Here is a 19,888-nt window from a genome sequence, read left to right as displayed (position 1 = left end):
TCCTCCCCACAATTTCTAAAAGATTCTTTATGTGCTGACACATATTTAAAGCACTCAAAAAAGTTTTATCCTCTCATATCATTTTATCTGAGATTTAACTAGTAACTACTAGGAAAAGCAGTAAGAGTCACAGACTTGAGGAAACACAGCCTCAGTGAAGAGAGTAAAGTGACGGAAGGACACATGACCTGTCTCTCGTACGGGGAGGACTACACCTGGGAGAGCGGAGGACAAGCAGGAAGAGGGAACAGGGAAGCAGAGAGGTAATGGTAGACAGAATAGCTACTGAGACAGAAATCCCCCAAATTACTGCCCTCCTTCACTCCTATCCTCCAATCCTTCCTCATGTATACTATACCCACACACCCAAATACAACTGTGCAAAGCCAAAAGAGGGCATAAAAGCCCTGAATCTTCTAATGAGATCTAAATGCACTTTGATGTATATGTAAAAGTCTATGAACATGTTTAACTGGCAAACTTCTATTGATAGATTTTCTGGGAAGAAAACCTATAGCATCAGATTCACAAAGAGGCAAATGATAGAAAGATTGACATGGTCACTGTATGGCTTAGTTCTTCCTTTCTGCCTTCTTCTAGTTTTTAGCAGCAAAACTCCTCTTAAGAGAAAGTATACTGAATAAATTCCATCTAAGAGTACCTTGTTCTTTCTAAATACCAAACACATGTACACACAGCATCCTGAGGAGAACAACTTAGATGATCATCTGAAAATTATTTTCCTGAGGAGAGTGTATGGACATATATATTAAAAGAAAGGATGCACACTTTTTTCATATTTATCTTGAGGAAGGAGAAGAGAGAATTTCAAGTTCTGAAAGGCTGGGTTAGAACAGGTGTAGATCGCTAGGAGGTAGAATTTGGTTCAATGCAAGGATGAGCCTCCTATCAAGAGCTCTGCTAAAAGGATAGAATGGGCTCCTTCTCACATAAGTTCAGCAAGGTAATCTTCTCCAAGACCGTAGATCAAGGAGGCTGGAGAAGAGTTTTCTCATTATAAAGAAAACTGAGTAAATTCTGTCTCAATTCTAAGTTTTATAAAACCAAAGGATTTCTTTTAATTTCACAAAATATATGTGTTTATAGGCCTTTGCTTATGAATAAAGTAATGCAGCCAGTAAATGGGATGCTGAAATCATTAAGAAAGGCTCATGGCAGGTTTTAAAATGGATGGATCAGGGGTGCACCTGAGTGGCTCAGTTGGTTAAGCAACCAACTCTTGATCTCAACTCAGGTCTTGATCTCACAGTTGTGAGTTCAAGCCCCATGTTGAGCTCTACACTGGGTGTGGAGCCTACCTAGGAAAGGGGAAAAAAAAAAAAGGATGGATCAGGTTGCTAACATTTGAACACAGTGATGACTTTTGGCACATTCCCCAAAGAGGAATGACCAGACTTGATATGTTTCCTAATGTGATTCAATCACCACCTAGGAAGCATTCTTGTCCCAAAAAATAAAAACCAAAAAGCTGTACCTGAATGTGAATAAGCCTCTAGAAAATAATAGTTTATAGAAACACAGAGGACAGAGAAATACATAAAATGATACCACAAGAGGAAGACAGTGATGGAGTAGGAGGACCCTAGGTCAGCCTCATCCCATAAGCACAACTAGACAACTAGCAGATCATCCTAGATACCCCAGAAATCAACCTGAAGACGGGCAGGACAAACTCCACAAGTAAAGGCAGAGAAGAGGCCACACACAAGAAGGTAGGAAGGGTGAAGACACAGTTTGGGAGAGAAATGGATTATGGCCTCTGTAGTAGGGAGGAGGGCTCCAGTTGTAGAGAAGGGTGACAGACTAGCACTCGGGACAGAGCACAGGAAAAAAATGAATCCCCACAAGTTATCAGCCTGGAAGGTGAAAGTCTTGCAACCAGTAGGGCTTAAAGCCCGGATTTTAAAGGTCAGGATCCTTGGCTGCGGGAGACCTCGGAGGACATAGAGGATGAGGACGCTCTTGGAGAGAAGGCAGGCAAACAGCCTGTGCATATACAGCATGGAAACAGCAATCTGAAGACCAACTGGGACACACAGTGGGGAGGTTAGTTGCCTCATCTCGGATTGTGTCCCAAAGAAGCAGCATTCATGGCCCTCTTCATAAAGCTATTACCCTCAAGAACAGGAGGTACAGCTGACGTTCCTAACACAGAGAACCAGGCACAGAGACTTAGACAAAATGAGAAGACAGAAGAATCTGTCCCAAATGAAAGAACAGGACAAGAACATGGCCAGAGATATAAGCAAAACAGATATAAGTAACAGGTCTGATGGAGAATTTGAAGTAATGATCATAATACTCACAGGACTTGAGAAAAGAGTAGAGAACATCAGTGAGACCATTACCACAGAGAAAAGGAATAACACACCAGAGATAAAGGGCTCAAAAAAAGAAATGAGAAACATGCTTGATGAAACAGGACGGAAGAACCAGAAGAATGAATTAATGACATAGAAGGCAAAGAAGTGGAAAGTAATCAAACTGAACAAATAAGAGAAAAAAGAATTATGCTTATACAAAATGAGAACAGATTTAGGGAACACAGTGACTCCATCAAACATAATGACATTCATATTATAGGAGTCCCAGAAGTAGAAGAGAGCAAAGGGGGCAGAGAATTTATTTGAAGAAATGATAGCTGAAAATTTCCCTAATCTGGGGAAGGAAACACACATCCAGATCAGGAGGAACTGAGATCCCTCAACGAAATCACCAAAGAAGTTCCACACCAAGACACACTAATTAAAACGGGAAAAAAATAGTGGTAAAGAAAAAATATTCAAAACAGCAAGACAAAAGAAGACAGTTACAATACAAAGGAAACCCAATAAGGCTATCAGGATTTTTCAGCAGAAACTTGTCAGGCCAGAAGGGAGTGTGATATAGTCTAAGCGCTGAATAGGAAAAACCTGTAGCGGAGAATACTCAATCCAGCAAGGCTATCATTCAGAACGGAAGGCGAGGGGCACCTGGGTGACTGTCAGTTAAGTGTCCGACCCTTCATTTCAGCTCAGGTCGTGATTTCATGGTTTGTGAGGTAAAATCCAACATTGGGCTCTGTGCTGACAGCATGGAGCCCACATCAGATCCTGTCTCCCTTCTCTCTGCCCCTTCTCAGCTTGTGCTCTCTCTCTCTCAAAAATAAATTAAGAATAGAAAAAGAAATAAAGAGTTTCCCAAACACTAAAGGAGTTCATGACCACTAAACCTTCTCAGCCAGATATATTAAAGGGGACTTTGAGTGGAAAGACAAAAATGACAGTATGAAGGTAGGAAACACAAAAGCAGTAAAAATGAGTATTTCTGTAAAATTAGTCAAGGAATTCACAAAATAAAAGGATATAAAATATGATACCATATACCTATAATGTGGGTAACAGAGAAGTAAAGAATGGGTTCAAACTTAACCACCAACTTAATATAGACTGCTGTATGCAGAAGACATTATACACAAACCTAATGATAACCACAAATCAAAAACTACTAACTGGGGCACATGGGTGACTCAGTCGGTTAAGTGTCCAACTCTTGATGTCGGCTCAGGTTATGCTCTCACAGTCTGTGGGGTCGAGCCCTACATCAGGTTCCACACTGATAGCATGGAGCCTGGTTGGGTTTTTTTTCTCCCTCTCTCTGTTCCTCCCCTGCTCACACTCTGTCTCTCAAAATAAATAAACCTAAAAAAAAAAAAAAAAAAAAAAAAAAGGAGGCCCCAGCTACTAATAGTATGTGAAGAGCAAAGAGAAAGAAATCCAAATATGTAACTAAAGAAAGCCAAGAAACCATTAAAGACAAGAAAAGATGAGAGAAAATCTTAAACAACCACAAAATAAGTAATAAAATGGCAACAAATACGTATCTATAATTTAAGTGTAAATGTAGTAGATGCTCCAATCAAAAGACACAGGGTGACAGAATGGATTTTAAAAAACAGGACGCATCTATATCCTGCCTACAAGAGACTAATTCTAGGGGCGCCTGGGTGGCTCAGTCGGTTAAGCATCTGGCTTCAGCTACGGTCATGATCTCACGGTTCATGGGTTCAAGCCCTGCGCCAGGCTCTGTGCTGACACCTAGCTCAGAGCCTGGACCCCATTTCAGATTCTGTATCTCCCTCTCTCTGACCCTCCCCTGCTTGCACTGTCTCTCAAAAATAAATTAAAAAACATAAAAAAAGAAAAAAGAGACTAGTTCTAGACTTAACACCTGCAGATTGAGAGTGAGGGGATTAAGAACCATCTATCATGCAAAGGGATGTCAAAAGAAAGCCAGAATAGCAGTATTATATTGGACAAAATAGATTTTAAAACAAAGACTATAACAAAAGACAAAGAAGGACACTATAAAATAATAAAGGGAATAATCCAACAAGATATGACAACTGTAAATATTTATGCACCCAACACAGAAGCACCCATATACATAAAACAGTTATCAACAAACATAAAGGAACTAATCAATAATCACGCAATCATAGTAAGGGATTTAACACCCCATTTACAACCAATGGACAGACCATCTACACAGAAAATCATCAAGGAAACAACTGATTTGAATAACATACTGGACCAGACAGATTTAACAGATATATTCAGAACATTCCATTTTAATACAGCAAAATACTTTTCAGTGCATAGAACATTCTCCAAATCACATATTAGAACACAAAATAAGCCTCAACAAATTAAAAAAAAAAATCGAAGTCATACCATGCATCTTTTATGACCACAAAACTCCTATGAAACTAGGAGTCAACCATGACAAAAAAATTTAGAAAGACCACAAATACATGGAGGCTAAATAACATGATACGAAACAATGAACTGGTCAACCAGGAAATAAAATAAGAAATTAAAAAGTGCATGGAAACAAATGAAAATGAGAACACAAGGGTTCAAAGCCTTTGGGATGCAGCAAAATTAGTATTAAAAGGGAAGTTTATAGCATACAGGCCTACTTCAAGAGACCAGAAAAATCTCAAACAACCTAACCTTGCACCAAAGAAACTAGAAAAAGAACAAACAAAACCTAAAACCAGCAGAAGGAAGGAAAGCATAATGATTAAAGCAAGATAAGTGATACAGAAACTAAAAAAACAAACAAAAAGCAAAAGAAAAACAACAGAATGAATCAATGAAACCAGGAACTGGTTGTTTGGGAAATAAAATCAACAAAACTGATAAACTTCTAGCCAGAATTATCAAGAAAAAAGAGAAAGGACCCAAATAATAAAATCACAAATTAGAGAGGAGAAATAACACTACAGAAATACAAACAACTATAACAGAATACTATGAAAAACATTAAGCCAACAAACTGGACAACCTAGAAGAAATGAATAAACTCCCCAACACATTAACTACCAAAACTTAAACATGAAAAAATGGAAATATTTGAACAGAGTGACTAACAGCAAAGAAATTAAGTCAGTAGTCATAAAACTTCCAAGAAACAGAAGTCCAGGACAAGAAGGCTTCACAGGCCAATTCTACCAAACATTTAAAGAATTAATACCTATCCTTTTCAAACCATTCAAAAAAAAAAAAAAAAAACAGAAAAGGAAAACTTCCACATTTGTTCTATGAGGCCAGCATTACCCAGATAACCAAGCGAGATAAATACACCACAAAAAAAGAGAACTACAGTCCAAATCTCTGATGAACATATATGTAAAAATCCTCAACAAAATGCTAGCAGACTGAATACTACAATATGCCAAAAAAACCCCCCAAAAAACCCAAAAACCAAATCCCACCAAAAACCAAAAACCATTCACCATGATCAAGTGGAATTTATTCCTGGCTTGTTGGGTGGTTCAATATTGACAAATCAATGTGATACATCACAGCAATAAGGGAAAGGATAAGAATATTATGCTCATTTCAACAGACACAGAAAAAACCATTTGATAAAGTACAACATCCATTCATGATAAAAACCCACAACAAAGTAGGTTTAGAGGGAACATAACTCAACATAATAAAGGCCATCTATGAAAAACCCATAGCTAACATCCTTAATAAGGAAAACCTGAGAGCTTTTCTTCTAAGATTAGGAATAAGACAAAGATATCCATTCTCATCACTTTTTTTTTTTCTTTTAAGTCATTCATTTAGTTTTGAGAGAGTTTGAGTAGGGAAGGGACAGAAAGAGAGGGAGACAGAGAATCCCAGGCAGGCTCCATACTGCCAGCATGGAGACAGATGCGGAGCTCGAACTCATGAACCATGAGATCATGACGTGAGACAAAACCAAGAGCTGAAAGCTTAACCAACTGAGCCACCCAGGCACCCGTCACCCTCACCACTTTTATTCAATATAGTGCTCCAACTCCTAACCACTGCAATCTGACAACAAAAAGAAATAAAAGGCAAGCAATTTAGCAAGGAATATGTATAACTTTCACTATCTGCAGATGACAGGACACTGTATATAGAAAACCCAAAAGACTCTACCAAAAATTGCTAGAACTGATAAATTCAGCAAAGTCAGAGGATACATAATCAACATAGAGAAATTTGTTGCATTTCTACATACCAATAATGAAGCAGCAGAAAGATTAAGATGACAATTCCATTTACAATTTTACCCCAAATAATGTCTAGGAATAAACCTAACCAAAGAGGTGAGATCTGTACCTGAAAACTATAAAACACTGATAAAAGAAACTGAAGATGATACAAAGAAAGGGAAAGACATTCCATATTCATGGATTGGAAGAGCAAATATTGTTAAAATGTCTATACTACCCAAAGCAATCTACACCTTTAATGCAATCTCTATCAAAATACCAACAGCAATTTTCACAGAACTAGAACAAAAATTCCAAAATGTGTATGGAACCACAGAAGACCCAGAATAGTCAAGGCAATCTTGAAAAAGAAAACCAAAGCTGGAGGCATCACAATTCCAACTTCAAGTTATATTACAAAGCTTTAGTAATCAAAACAGTGTGTACTGGCATAAAAATAGACACATATATCAAAATAACACAGAAAACCCAGAAATAAACCCTTAAGAATATGATCAATTAATCTTCAACAAGGCAGGAAAAAATATCCAGTGAGAAAAACTCTCTTTAACAAATAGTGCTGGAAAAATTGAATGACAATACACAAAAATGAAATTGGACCACCTTTTTATAACATAGCAAAAATAAATCCAAAACGAATTAAAGATCTAGATATGACACCAGCTATACCCACTTTGTTCTAGTTAGGTGCCCCAAAGCAAAGGAAACAAAAGTGAAAATAAACTATTGGGACTACATCAAAACAAGAAAGCTCCTGCACAGAAAGGGAAACAATCAACAAAACTAAAGAGGCAACATACAGAATGGGAAAAGACATTTGCAAATGACATATCCAGTGAAGGATGAGTATCCAAAATATATAAAGAACTCATACAACTCAACACCCAAACCCAAATAATCCAATTAAAAAATGGGCATAAGACATGAACAGACATTTCTCCAAAGAAAACACATTGATGGGCAACAGACACATGAAAAGATGCTCATCATCACTAATCATCAGGGAAATGCAAATCAAAACTATGAGATATCATCTCACACCTGTGAGAATGGCTAGAATAAAAAAACATAAGAAACAACAACTGTTGGTGAGAATATGGAGAAAAAGAAATCCTCTTGCACTGTTGGTGGGAATGCAAACTGGTGCAGCCACAGTGGAAAACAGTATGGAATTTCCTCAAAAAATTAAAAATAGAGCTACCCTGTGATCCAGCAATCACACTACTGGGTATTTACCCAAAGAATACAAAAACACTAGTCAAAGGGATACATGCACCTCTATGTTTATGGTGACATTATTTACAATAGCCAAGATATCAAAGCAGTTCAAGCATCCATCAACTGATGAATGGATAAAAAATGATGTTGTGTATATATACAATGGAATATTATTCAACCATAAAAATGAATGAAAGCTTGCCATTTGCAATGACCTGGATGGAGCTAGAGAGTATAATGCTAAGTGAAGTAAGTCAATCAGACAAAGACAAATACTATAAGATTACACTCCTACGTGGAATTTAAAAAACAAAGGGAAAAAGAGAGAAACTAAGAAACAGATTCAACTATAGAGAGAAAACTGAAGGGTATCAGAGGAGTGGTGGGTGGGGGAATGGGTGAAAGAGGTGATGGGGATTAAGGAGTACACTTATTGTGATGAGCACCACGTGATTAAAACAAGAAGTTAAAAAAAGTGATACCACAAAGTTGCAATCAACTGAGAATGTGGAAAATTTGACATGACAACCCAGTTTCTTCAAGAAATGAATAGCATGAAGAAAGAGGGAGACAGGTTGAGGAGGGAAACTGTTGTGAAATTAAGAACGATTGAAACCAAGTGACAACCAAATACAATGTGTGACCCTTATATGCACCCTAATTTGAACAAACCAACTGCGAGATATAATGTTTTTGACAGAACCTGGGAAATCTAAACATGGACTGGGCAGCCGAGGACATGAAGGAATCATTAATTTTTAACTTTGATAATGGCATTGTGGTTATATTAAAAGAAAAGCCTTTATTTGTGAAAGACACATATGGAAATATTTATGGGTGAAGTAACACAGATAAGCAGTAATTGCTTTAAAATATTCCGGGGGGAAAAAAGTGAAAGGGGTGGGGAGGGAGGCAGACAATGGGTGAAACAAGGCTGACAAAATGTTAAAAACAGTGGAAGCTGAGTAACGGATAATATTATTCTCTCTTCTGTGTGCAATACAACATTATACAGATATCTGAATGAGGCAGATCTCTATGTACTAAACTGGAAACATGACAAATTGCTAAGTGATACACTACATAGCATGCGTTTGAAATCCTTACCACTAACTTTGTGTGACACTGAAGTGAGTTACTTAACCAATTTAAACCTCAGTTCCTCACATACAAATTAAGGATAATAAAACTTATTTCACATAACTGTTGTAAGGATTAAATGAGAACAATTCATATTCAAGGGCGATGCATACAACCTGCCCACAGTCAGCATTCAAGAAAACGATCAATACAGTTGACTCTTAACATAGGGTTGAGGCCCTGACCCCCACAATGGTCGAAAATCTGGGTGGAACTTCTGACTCTTCCAAAACTTTACTAATAGCCTGCTGTTGACCAGAAGTCTCACTGAGGACATAAACAACCTAATTTGTGTGTTATATGTATTATATACTGTATCTTACAATACAGTATTGTAAAGAGAATGTCATCAAGAAAACCATCCCACACCAATATGGTCAATTAATCTACAATATAGGAGTCAAAAATATACAATAACGAAGAGTCTCTTCCATAAGTGGTGTTGAGAAAATTGGACAGCAAAATGCAAAAAAATGAAACTGAACCACTTTCTTACACCGTATACGGAGATAAACTCAAAATGGGTCAAAGAACTAAATGTGAGACCTGAAGCCATAAAACTCCAAAAAGAAAACATTGGCAATAATCTCTTGGACATCAGTCTTAGCAACATATTTATGGATATGTCTCATCAGGAAAAGGAAACAAAAGCAAAAACAAACTGTCAAGATCACATCAAAATAAAAAGCTTTTTGCACAGTGAAGGCAACCATCAATGAAACAAAACAGCAACCTAGCGAATGGGAAAGATATATGCAAACGATGTATCTGATGACGGGTTAAAGCCAAAATGCATACAGAACTTCTAAATTTCAACACCAACCCCCCCCCCAAATAATCCAATTAAACAATGGATAGAGGGACTGAATAGACATTTTTCCAAAGAAGACATAACAGATGGTCAAGAGACATGTAAAAAGATGCTCAATATTACTAATCAGGGAAATGCAAATCTAAACCACAATGAGCTATCACCTTACACCTGTCAGAATGGCTATAATCAAAACAACAATAAAATAACAAGTGTTGGTTGACAAGGGTGTGGAGAAAAGGTAACTCTTGTGCACTGTTGGTGGGAATGTAAATTGGTACAGTCACTGTAGGAAACAATATGTAGATTCCTTAAAAATTAAAAATAGAAATACCATATGATCCAGTAATTCCACTACTAGGTATTTCCCCAAAAAAACAGAAACACTAATTGGAAAATATATATGTACCTGTATGTTTACTGCAGCATTCATTATTTAGAACAGTCAAGATATGGAAGCAACCTAAGTGTCCATCCACAGATGAAGGGATAAAGAAGATGTGGTATACACATGTAATGGACTAGAACTCAAACGTAAGAAAGAATGAGATCTTTCCATTCAAGACAAGGGTGGACCTAGAGGACATTATGCTAAGTGAAATAAGTCAGAGAGAGAAAGACAAATACCATATAATGTCACTTATATGTGGACTCTAAAATATAAAACACCAACCAAAAATACAGACTCTTAAATACAGAAAACAAAGTTGTGGTTTGCAGAGGGGAAGTGGGTGAGGGGAGATAGGCAAAATAAAGGGCATTAAGAGACACAAACTTTCAGTTATAAAATAAAACAGAGATGGAAAAGTACAGCATAGGGAATACAGTCAATAATATTGTAATAACACTGAACAGTGACAGATGATGACTAAACTTATCGTGGTGAGCACTAAGTGACAGAACTGCTGAATCAATGTGCTGTACACCTGAAACTAGTATAACACGGTATGTCAAGCACACTTCAATAATAAAAAGAAAATCATAAGAGAAAAATATATTTATACTATACTGTAATTATCAAAAAGAATCCACATTTAAGTGGACCCACACAGTTCAAACTTGTGTCAAAGGTCAAATGTAATATTATTGAAAGGGGCCCCTGGGTGGCTCAGTCAGTAAGCATCCAACTCTTGGGTTCAGCTCAGGTCATGATCTCATGGTTTGTGAGTTCAAGCCCGCTTTGGGCTCCATGCTGACAGTGTAGAGCCTGCTTGGGATTCTCTCTTCCTCTCTCTCTCTGCCCCTCCCCTGCTCACTCTGTCTGCCTCTCTCTTGAAAATAAAAATAAACTTAAAAAAATATTAAGTTGCAAGAAATACCTACAGTAGGGTCCCATTTTGTAAAAAACAAAAGACTATGTAAAACATATGTGTGTATGCATGTGTGTTTGTATGAACATAGAACAAGTCTAGAAGGACATCAACCAAACTGTTAACAATTTAGGCCGGGGCCGGGGGAGCAGAAGGCACGGTGGCTATGACACTTTTACTTGTTAGGTCTTACACTTAGGTATTGCTCATATGTGTTACCAAAAAATGCATTATTTTGGTCATTTTAAAACATCCTATAAATGATTTTTTTAAAAGAGTCTTGTAACAGATTAAAAGGTTCAGATTTGGGGCACTTGGGTGGCTCAGTCAGTTAAGCATCTGACTTTGGCTCAGGTCATGGTCTCACGGCCGTGAGTTCGGGTCCTGTGTCACGCTCTGTGCTGACGGCTCAGAGCCTGGAGCCTGCTTTGGATTCTGTGTCTCCTTCTCACTCTCTGTCCCTCTCTTGCTCACACTATGTCTCTCAAAAATGACCATTAAAAAGTAATAATAATAAAAAATTAAAAAAGGTTCAGATTCAGATGGTTTCTCCTGAATCTGATTTTATAACAGTTTCTTTGTCAGCATTGTTGTGGTCTTCTTGAAAATCAGTAACATTGAAAACAAAATGTCAACAAAAACCAAAGTTTGATTACCTTTTATAGTGTTTACCATTTATCATTATTTATTTTTAATTATTATTATATTTTTTAGTGTTTGTTTATTTTAAGAGTGAGAGCAGGGAGGGGCAAAGAGAGAGGGAGACACAGAATCCAAAGCAGGCTCCAGGCTCTGAGCTGTCAGCACAGAGCCCCACACAGGGCTCAAACTCAGGAACCAGCAGATCATGACCTGAAGGAAAGTCTGATGTTTGACTGAGCCACCCACGTGCCCCACATTAGTATTAGTGAGGTGAGAGTAGTTCATATTAAATTTGCTGGCACATTAAGAATATTTAATACTCGATTTTCAATAGTTTTCCATGTCAATACCATCTAACTGGAATCTTAGGTTTCAAGTAGTTATATGGAACATTTGGTATGTACATACTGAAGTTGATACATGAAGAAAACAAAATACAGTACATTTAACAAAGGATTCAAATTCATAATGCAGTACAAATACTCACTCGAAAAATGTTCTTGGTCGACACCGTTACTTCCCACTATATTACATAACTGTGCATTCGTTATCAAATTGTGCATCCCAAGGATAGCTATAAATATAGGGGAAAAAGGTTATTTTTATTTCCATCAGTTTTAAACATAAAGAACTCACTTTACAACCAAAAATTTGATTTTTAACATTTTCCTACTCAATTAAAATACAGATTTTGTAGCCCCAAAACAGAAACAACGTGATTAAAAAATCACCTGCAATATCTTTCTCATTAATACCCTTATTATTTTCCCCTTTCATTTTGGAATTTAGATCTCCCCACATTTCTGAATTCAGAGATACAACTGGAACCAGCCTAACCCTAACTGTAAATTTACGCTTGGCTCCATTTGGTGGCTAAAAGAGAATACTGAAATGATGTTTACTGTTCATCCTTTGCACAAGGTTCTAGGAACAGTGCAAAGGTGGATTTTCAACTTAACCATTATTTTTACACTTATTAGCTTTCATGTTAATTTACATTCATATTTTAGCTAAGGGTAAATAGCAAAAGTATAGTTGAACTCTTATCTTTAAGATTAACGTAGCAACCCTCAAAAATGACAGGAGTGATAAATCCGATTTTGGTTTTGATGCCCTTTTTGCACCAATGTGCCAGAAGCTACAGTATGCCCCAGCCCAATCCACCCTGATGAAAGCACCATTTACAAACACCTCAGTCCTCAGCACCCCGAGGAACAAGACACCTGCTCTGGCTGTAGCACCATGCTTTGACTGTCCTTGTCCTAGGTCCTTCCATAAGAACCATCACTCTCCTTCCAAACATGTTAGCTCTTGGGGTTACTTGGTGCTAAGATATCCCCATAGGTCATATTTTTCTACCCAGGCAAATGGATGTGTGCTGAGGCTGGTGAGGGAGATACTGGTCCAGGTAAGAAACCAGCAATGATGAAAATAACAGGGAGGTCTGGAGTGTTGCATATATTTCAGAAAAGATGGGAAAGTGGTGAGTATAACTGCTTGCCAGTTATTCATCTTGGGGTCCTCTTTTTCTACAAAGTTTATTTATTTTTAGTAATCTCTACACTCAATGTGAGGCTCAAACTCATAATTCCAAGATCAAGAGTCGCATTTGGGGCACCTGGGTGGCTCAGTCAGTTAAGTGTCCAACTTCAGGTCAGGTCATGATCTCGCAGTCCGTGGGTTTGAGCCCTACATCAGATTCTGTGCTGACAGCTCAGAGCCTGAAGCCTGATTTGGATTCTGTGTCTCCCTCTCTCTCTGCTCCTCCCCCATTCACGCTCTGTCTCTGTCTTTCAAAAATAAAAAAAAAAAAAAAGGAGGCGCATACTCTACTGACTCAGCCAGTCAGGTGCCCCTCATCTCAGGGTCTTCTGATAAAATGGGACAGTGGTTGACCCTGAAGACTCTTTTTCAACTTAGACAGGACAGCTTCTGGCTGAGCACCCGCTGATAAAAGCTTTTTATAAAGACTTTCGATATGGTAACATGGTAAAAGATGTCAAATACTACAATACATTTCATTAACAGAAAAAACTACCAGTGACAGCATTTTAAAAACTAAAATCTTTTAGGTCACTTTTATAGGGCACAAAAGAAAGCCAAGTATGTGGTCAGTGATTCAACAGCACTTGCTAGGCCAAGGAGGCATCTATATGATGTGCACAGGGGCGTGCTGATACTCCCTCCCCTCCACACTCATCCACGAACATGATTTAGGAGATACCTGCAAGGTCACACAATTCTGTATCAGAAGCACTTGTCAAAGCTTCTTCTAATTCTGGGTCAAGAGATACTTTTTCTTCTGTGAAAGTCTGTACAGGCTTCTGTTTAGGGATAAATATTTTCCCTGTAAAACAAAGTAGTTTGTTAATTCCAATACTACTCCTATGAACTAACTCATTACATTTACACTTCTAACAAAAATTATGAAACGTATGCACAATTGAAGCTGAAGAAAAAAGTCAAGATAACCATCTACAATAACATTTCATCTTTAATATGTATGATAAGTTTCCAGGGCAATATTTGGTGATAAAAGTTGAAAGGAAGAAAAAAAAAATCACATGAGAAATTCTATTTGTGAAAATAAAAACAAAATCTAATTGCAAAGAAATTCCTGTTTGTCCTAAGCGGTATCCTGAAACTTCAGGTCACTGTTCATCTAAGCCATGATAAACACTAAAAAGGGTTACCTGATAAGAAACTAGTTATTGTAGAGAACTAAAATCTTTATTATGTGAAAATCACTATTTTATTACCATATGTCCAATGCAAGATTGAAAACATGAAGAGAATGGGAAATGATAATGATACAATTGCTGATCAAACAAGATGTACTCACACATGGTGGAGCCTGGGTTACCAAGAGTGCCTCCAGTTTCTCTCCCAGCACAAGTGACAAGTCTTACTAAGTGATCTGGAAAGGTCTATGCATAGATTCACAGATGTGCCAAAGAAACTACCAGAGATATATGAAGGAGTATGTGGCCTGATGGATCTATGCAGTGCTCTATCAAAAGAATGTTTGTGGGCTCAGAATCAGCAAGTGTTAGGTACTTTTTCAAGGTACACATCAGTCAGTGTATACCTAAAAGGAATCTGGCCAAAACTGTTCAGCCATTTTCTGCTAAGCCCATCTAAAGGATCTTAATTTTTGATATTATATGTTTTTTGTGTTTAGTATTTCCATTTGGTTCTTTTTAAAAAAAGTTTTCATGTCTCTGCTGCAATTCCTCATTTGTTCATGCATGCGGTCTACCTTGTTCACGAGATTCTTTGGCATTTGTCATACTTATATTTTTTCATTTTTTAAATTAATTTCTTTAAATTTACATCCAAGTTAGTTAGCATATAGTGCAACAATGATTTCAAGAGTAGATTCTTTAATGCCCCTTACCCATTGAACCCATCCCCCCTCCCACAACTCCTCCAGTAACCCTGTTTGTTCTCCATATTTAAGAGTCTCTTATGTTTTTGTCCCCCTCCCTGTTTTTATATTATTTTTGCTTCCCTTCCCTTAATGTTCATCTGTTTTGTCTTTTTTTTAATGTTTACTTTTTTTTGAGAGAGACACACACAGAGCGTGAAAGGGGGAGAGTCAGAGAGAGAGGGAGACACAGAATCAGAAGCAGGCTCCAGGCTCTGAGCTGTCAGCACACAGCCTGATGCGGGGCTTGAACTCACAAACTGTGAGATCATGACCTGAGCTGAAGTCTGCCACTTAACCGACTGAGCCACCCAGGCACCCGTTTTGCATCTTAAAGTCCTCATATGAGTGAAGTCATATGATATTTGTCTTTCTCTAATTTCACTTAGCATGATACCTTCTAGTTCCATCCACATAGTTATAAATGGCAAGATTTCATTATTTTTGATTGCTGAGTAATACTCCATTGTGTGTATGTATGTATATATATGCGTGTGTGTATCTGTATACACACACATCCACCCCCACACACCCCGTATCTTCTTTATCCATTCATCAATCAATGGACATGTGGTCTCTTTCCATACTTTGGCTATTGTTGATAGCGCTGCTATAAACATTGGGGTGTATGTGTCCCTTTGAAACAGCACACCTGTATCACTTGCATAAATACCTAGTAATGCAATAGCTGGGTCGTAGGATAGTACTTTTCAATTTTTTGAGGAATCTCCATACTGTTTTCCAGAGTGGCCGCACCGGTTTGCATTCCCACCAGCAGTGCAAGAGGTCCTCTTTATCCTCATCCTCGCCAGCATCTGTTGATGCCTGACTTATTGATGTTAGCCACTCTCAGGTGTGAGGTGGTATCTCACTGTAGTTTTGATTTGTATTTCTCTGATGATGAGTGACGTTGAACATTGTTTCATGTGTCTGTTGGCCATCTGGAGGTCTTCTTTGGAGAAGTGTCTGTTCATATCTTTAGCCCATTTCTTCACTGGGATGATTATTTCTTTTTTGGGTGTTGAGTTTGAAAAGTTCTACATAGATTTTGGATACTGTCATAGTTATTTTTTTTATTATCATCATAGTTATTTTTAAAGTCCCTAGCTGATAACACCAATATCTGGATCATGTCTGAGTCTTCTATTGACTTATCTTCTTGAGTATGGGGCATATGGGTCTTAATATCTTGGATTCCAAGCTAAGAATTTTTGTATACAAGTATGGCAGAAATGGAAGGAAATGGTATTTCTTCTCAGAAAGAAGCATGCCCCCTAGGTCAGTGTGAAGTCAATATACTCTACAGTTGAGCTAAATCTGGCCTTTGTTGCAACTTTAGTTTGATTTAGTTCCTCATTGACTTCAGACATTTTGAATACAGGATCAAGACTTTCTCTCTCAGCAGGGCCTTCTGTTACACCCATGGTGAGGTTCTGGAGATCTCCTGAGCTCCTTCCTGTTTTGAACGGTGAACTTTGAGATTTCTCCTGATACGTGGCCTAGCCATCAGCTTTCTGGATGACTAAGGAGCCCTCTTTGTCTTCTAGTCCCATTGCCTGATTTTTGGGCTTTGGCAGATCTTGTCTGCTTTATACTCTGTGAAGTTGGGGTTGGCCTTGAAGGGATTTGTCCAACCCCTCCTGCCTCTCCCTCAGTCTCTCCCAGCTGAAAACGTATGCCTCAGGAATTCTCTCTCTGCTCTGCTTCTTTGCCTCTGTTCTTATAGTATGTCTGGCACTAAATGAAGACCTGCAGGAAAGAACTGGGGGTAGCAGAGTCTCATCGTCTGTAGGGCTGCACTGTCCAATATGGTACCCACTAGCCACATGTCGCTATTTAAATTTAAATTAGAAACTCAGTCCCTCAGTCACATGAGGCACATTTCAGGTACTTGACAGCTACATTTAGCTATTTATTTTTGAGAGAGAGCTAGAGGCAGAGTACGAGCAGGCGAGGGGCAGAGAGAGGGAGACACAAAATAGAAAGCAGGCTTCAGGCTCTGAGTTGTCAGCACAGAGTCCGATGTGGGGCTCAAACTCATGAACCACAAGATCATGACCTGAGCTGCAGTCAGACGCTTAACCAACTGAGCCATCCAGGCACCCCTAAACTGGTGACTTTCAAACTTAACTTTTTAGCAGTAGACTTTTCCCCTCAAACAAATACCTCAAATATATGATGGCATCTAACTGATCTTCTTAGTACCAAATTTTGGAATTCTGATTAATCTTTTATTATTGGTTCACAGACAGAGGCAAATCCAAATCATTACATCCTGATAATTCCACAGTACTTTTCTCAGTGTTTGTTAGTATACTTAAAGTAGCATACCACTCATGACTTTTACTGTCATTTCACGATAATTACATTTTCCTGAGCTTAGTCTCACCTGTATTTTCAACTGTCTGTGGGAGGGGCTTCTCAAGATTGGGTGCACACTGGATTCACCTGGGGAACTTTAAAAAATTCTGTATGTTTAAGTCCCAGGGATTCTGATTTAATTGGTCTGGTGCACTGCATGAGACATCTGGACTTTTTAAACTTCTCTGGGGATCCTAATGCATAGCAGTCAAGGTTGAGAACCACCAGATTATGGGATTCACTTATGAAACAAAACTACACAAGCTATCAAATAGCTGCCCATGTCTTATTCTAGGGACCAATGGAATCTAAAGCATTATAAAAATCTACAATGTTTATTTTTGTAATCCTCATCTACATTCCATAGAGGCATTATTCAAATCTAAGTTTTCCCATACATAAACTTTTGCCAAACTTATAAACACAAAATTAATCTCACCATAAAAAACAACAAAGCAAAACAACTAAATTTTGAAGAGCTTATGGAAATTTTCCTATGATATGTAATTCTTCTGTTTTATACAGCTCTGAAATAGTTTGGTACCTCATCTGGTCCTCCTCTTTATAATAAATTCTCTGTATACAGAGATTTTTGTTGCAGAGCTATTTAGCCTATACAATATTCTGTTTTTAACAATATAAAAAGTACTTCATATTTCTTCATGGTTAGTTTAACATTAACACTAAAGAATTCTGTTTGAATGCATTTTTACAAAATCTAGTTATAGAAAAGTAACAGTAAGGAAAATTAACTTTATAAGAAACAAACTAGTCAGAAACGAAGTTTAATATTATGAGTACAAAACCTAAGGAGATTCCTCCCAAATTAATTTATGGACTTAAACTCTCCCTTTCAAAATTTCAGCTGACTTTTTTGCAAGAATATGACAAGGTGATGCTAAAATTCATATGGAAATCCAAAAGGCCCAGGACTGCCAAGTAATCTTGAAAGAAAAGAACAAGATTGAAAGACTTACACATCCCAATTTCAAAACGTAATATAAAACTACTGTAATCAACAGTGTTATGGTGCATCAGGAAAGACATCTGGATCAATGGAAGAGAACTGAGAGTCCAGAAATAAACCCTTTATGTATATGGTCAATTGAAGTCTATAAAGGTACCAAGGCAATTCAATGGAGAAAGAATGGTCTTTTCAACACATGGTGCCGGGAGAACTGGATTACTACATGAAGAATGAAGTCAATCCCCTATGTCCTACCATACAGAAATATTAATTCAAAATGGATTATAGGCCTAGATGTAGGAGCTAAAACTAAAACACTCTTATAAAAAGCAGTAAGAAGGGCACCTAGGTGGCTCAGTCAGTTACTAACATCTGACTCTTGATTTCAGCTCAGATCGTGATCTCAGGGTCATGAGATTGAGTCCCGTCTTGGGCTCTGCAGTAAGCGTGGAGCCTGCTTAAGATTCTCTCCCTCCCCCTCTCTTTGCCCTTCCCCCGCTTGTGTGGGTTCTCTCTCTCCTCTCTCTCTCTCAAAAAAAAAAAAGAGCAATAAGAGTAAATTTCCATGACCCTGAGTTAGTCAAAGATTTTTAGATATGTTACTACAAGCACAAGAGAAAGCAGATTAGTGATTTTCCTAGGGCTGGGAATAGAGTGAGGAGTGAAGACTGACTTCTAATGGGGAGGTACATGGTTTCTTTTTGGGTGATGAAAATGTTCTAACCTGAAGACTGTGGTGATAGTTGCACAACTCTGCAAATATGCTAAAAATCATTAAATTAATCACTAAAAATCACTAAATCATTAAATTATATACTCCAAATGGGAAATTCTATGAATACATACTGCATCTTAAGAAAGATGTTCAAAAAATGTGTTAAATACAGGTTTTCTGTCTGCCCAAGTAAACTTCTATTCACCCCCTAAAATGTAAAGAAAAAAGATAATTTTCTGAGACATACTGAGTCAGAGAGCAGGTTTGTACTTCTTAGTCAAAATCAGCTGTTTTCTGAGAAATACATTATTAGCAAACCACTGGATTGATCCCCTAAAACAGAAAATGCCTTTCTTAACATGTGTCCTAATTTAGTCTTTTATAAATTAGACTTAGGTTAAAAATCTTAATGATGTTGACAAATATAATAGATCTTTATAATGGTTAGATTGGTTTGTGCCCCAATATCGTGCAAGATGAGTGAAATGTTAGGATTCTGTTAGAGGCAGGGGTGTTTTTTTTTTTTTAATGTTTTTATTTATTTTTGAGAGAGACAGACAGCATGAGTGGGGGAGGAGCACAGAGAGAGGGAGACACAGAATCCAAAGCTGGCTCCAGGCTCTGAGCCATCAGCACAGAGCCCATTGAGGGACTCGAACTCGCGGACCACAAGATCATGACCTGAGCTGAAGTCGGACACTTAACTGAGTGAGCCACCCAGGCGCCCCGAGACAGGGAGGT

At 37.9% G+C, this 19,888-nt stretch overlaps 1 protein-coding gene across 1 annotated transcript in view; it reads right to left on the bottom strand.

The window, feature by feature from the left end:
* TMOD3 (tropomodulin 3) overlaps nt 1-19,888 on the bottom strand; it is a 78,597-nt gene that overhangs the window by 7,951 nt on the left and 50,758 nt on the right. Inside the window, exons 4-5 of the mRNA XM_029951537.1 lie at nt 13,902-14,024; nt 12,165-12,251 (exon numbers count right to left, since the gene is read on the bottom strand). Of these exons, the coding sequence (XP_029807397.1) occupies nt 12,165-12,251; nt 13,902-14,024 (210 nt within the window). The remainder of the gene's footprint in view (nt 1-12,164; nt 12,252-13,901; nt 14,025-19,888) is intronic.

Source organism: Suricata suricatta, chromosome 9, assembly GCF_006229205.1.
Source record: "Suricata suricatta isolate VVHF042 chromosome 9, meerkat_22Aug2017_6uvM2_HiC, whole genome shotgun sequence".
NCBI lineage: Eukaryota > Metazoa > Chordata > Mammalia > Carnivora > Herpestidae > Suricata > Suricata suricatta.
Note: the sequence above shows the minus strand (reverse complement) of the source record. Positions and strands in the feature narration are given on the sequence as shown.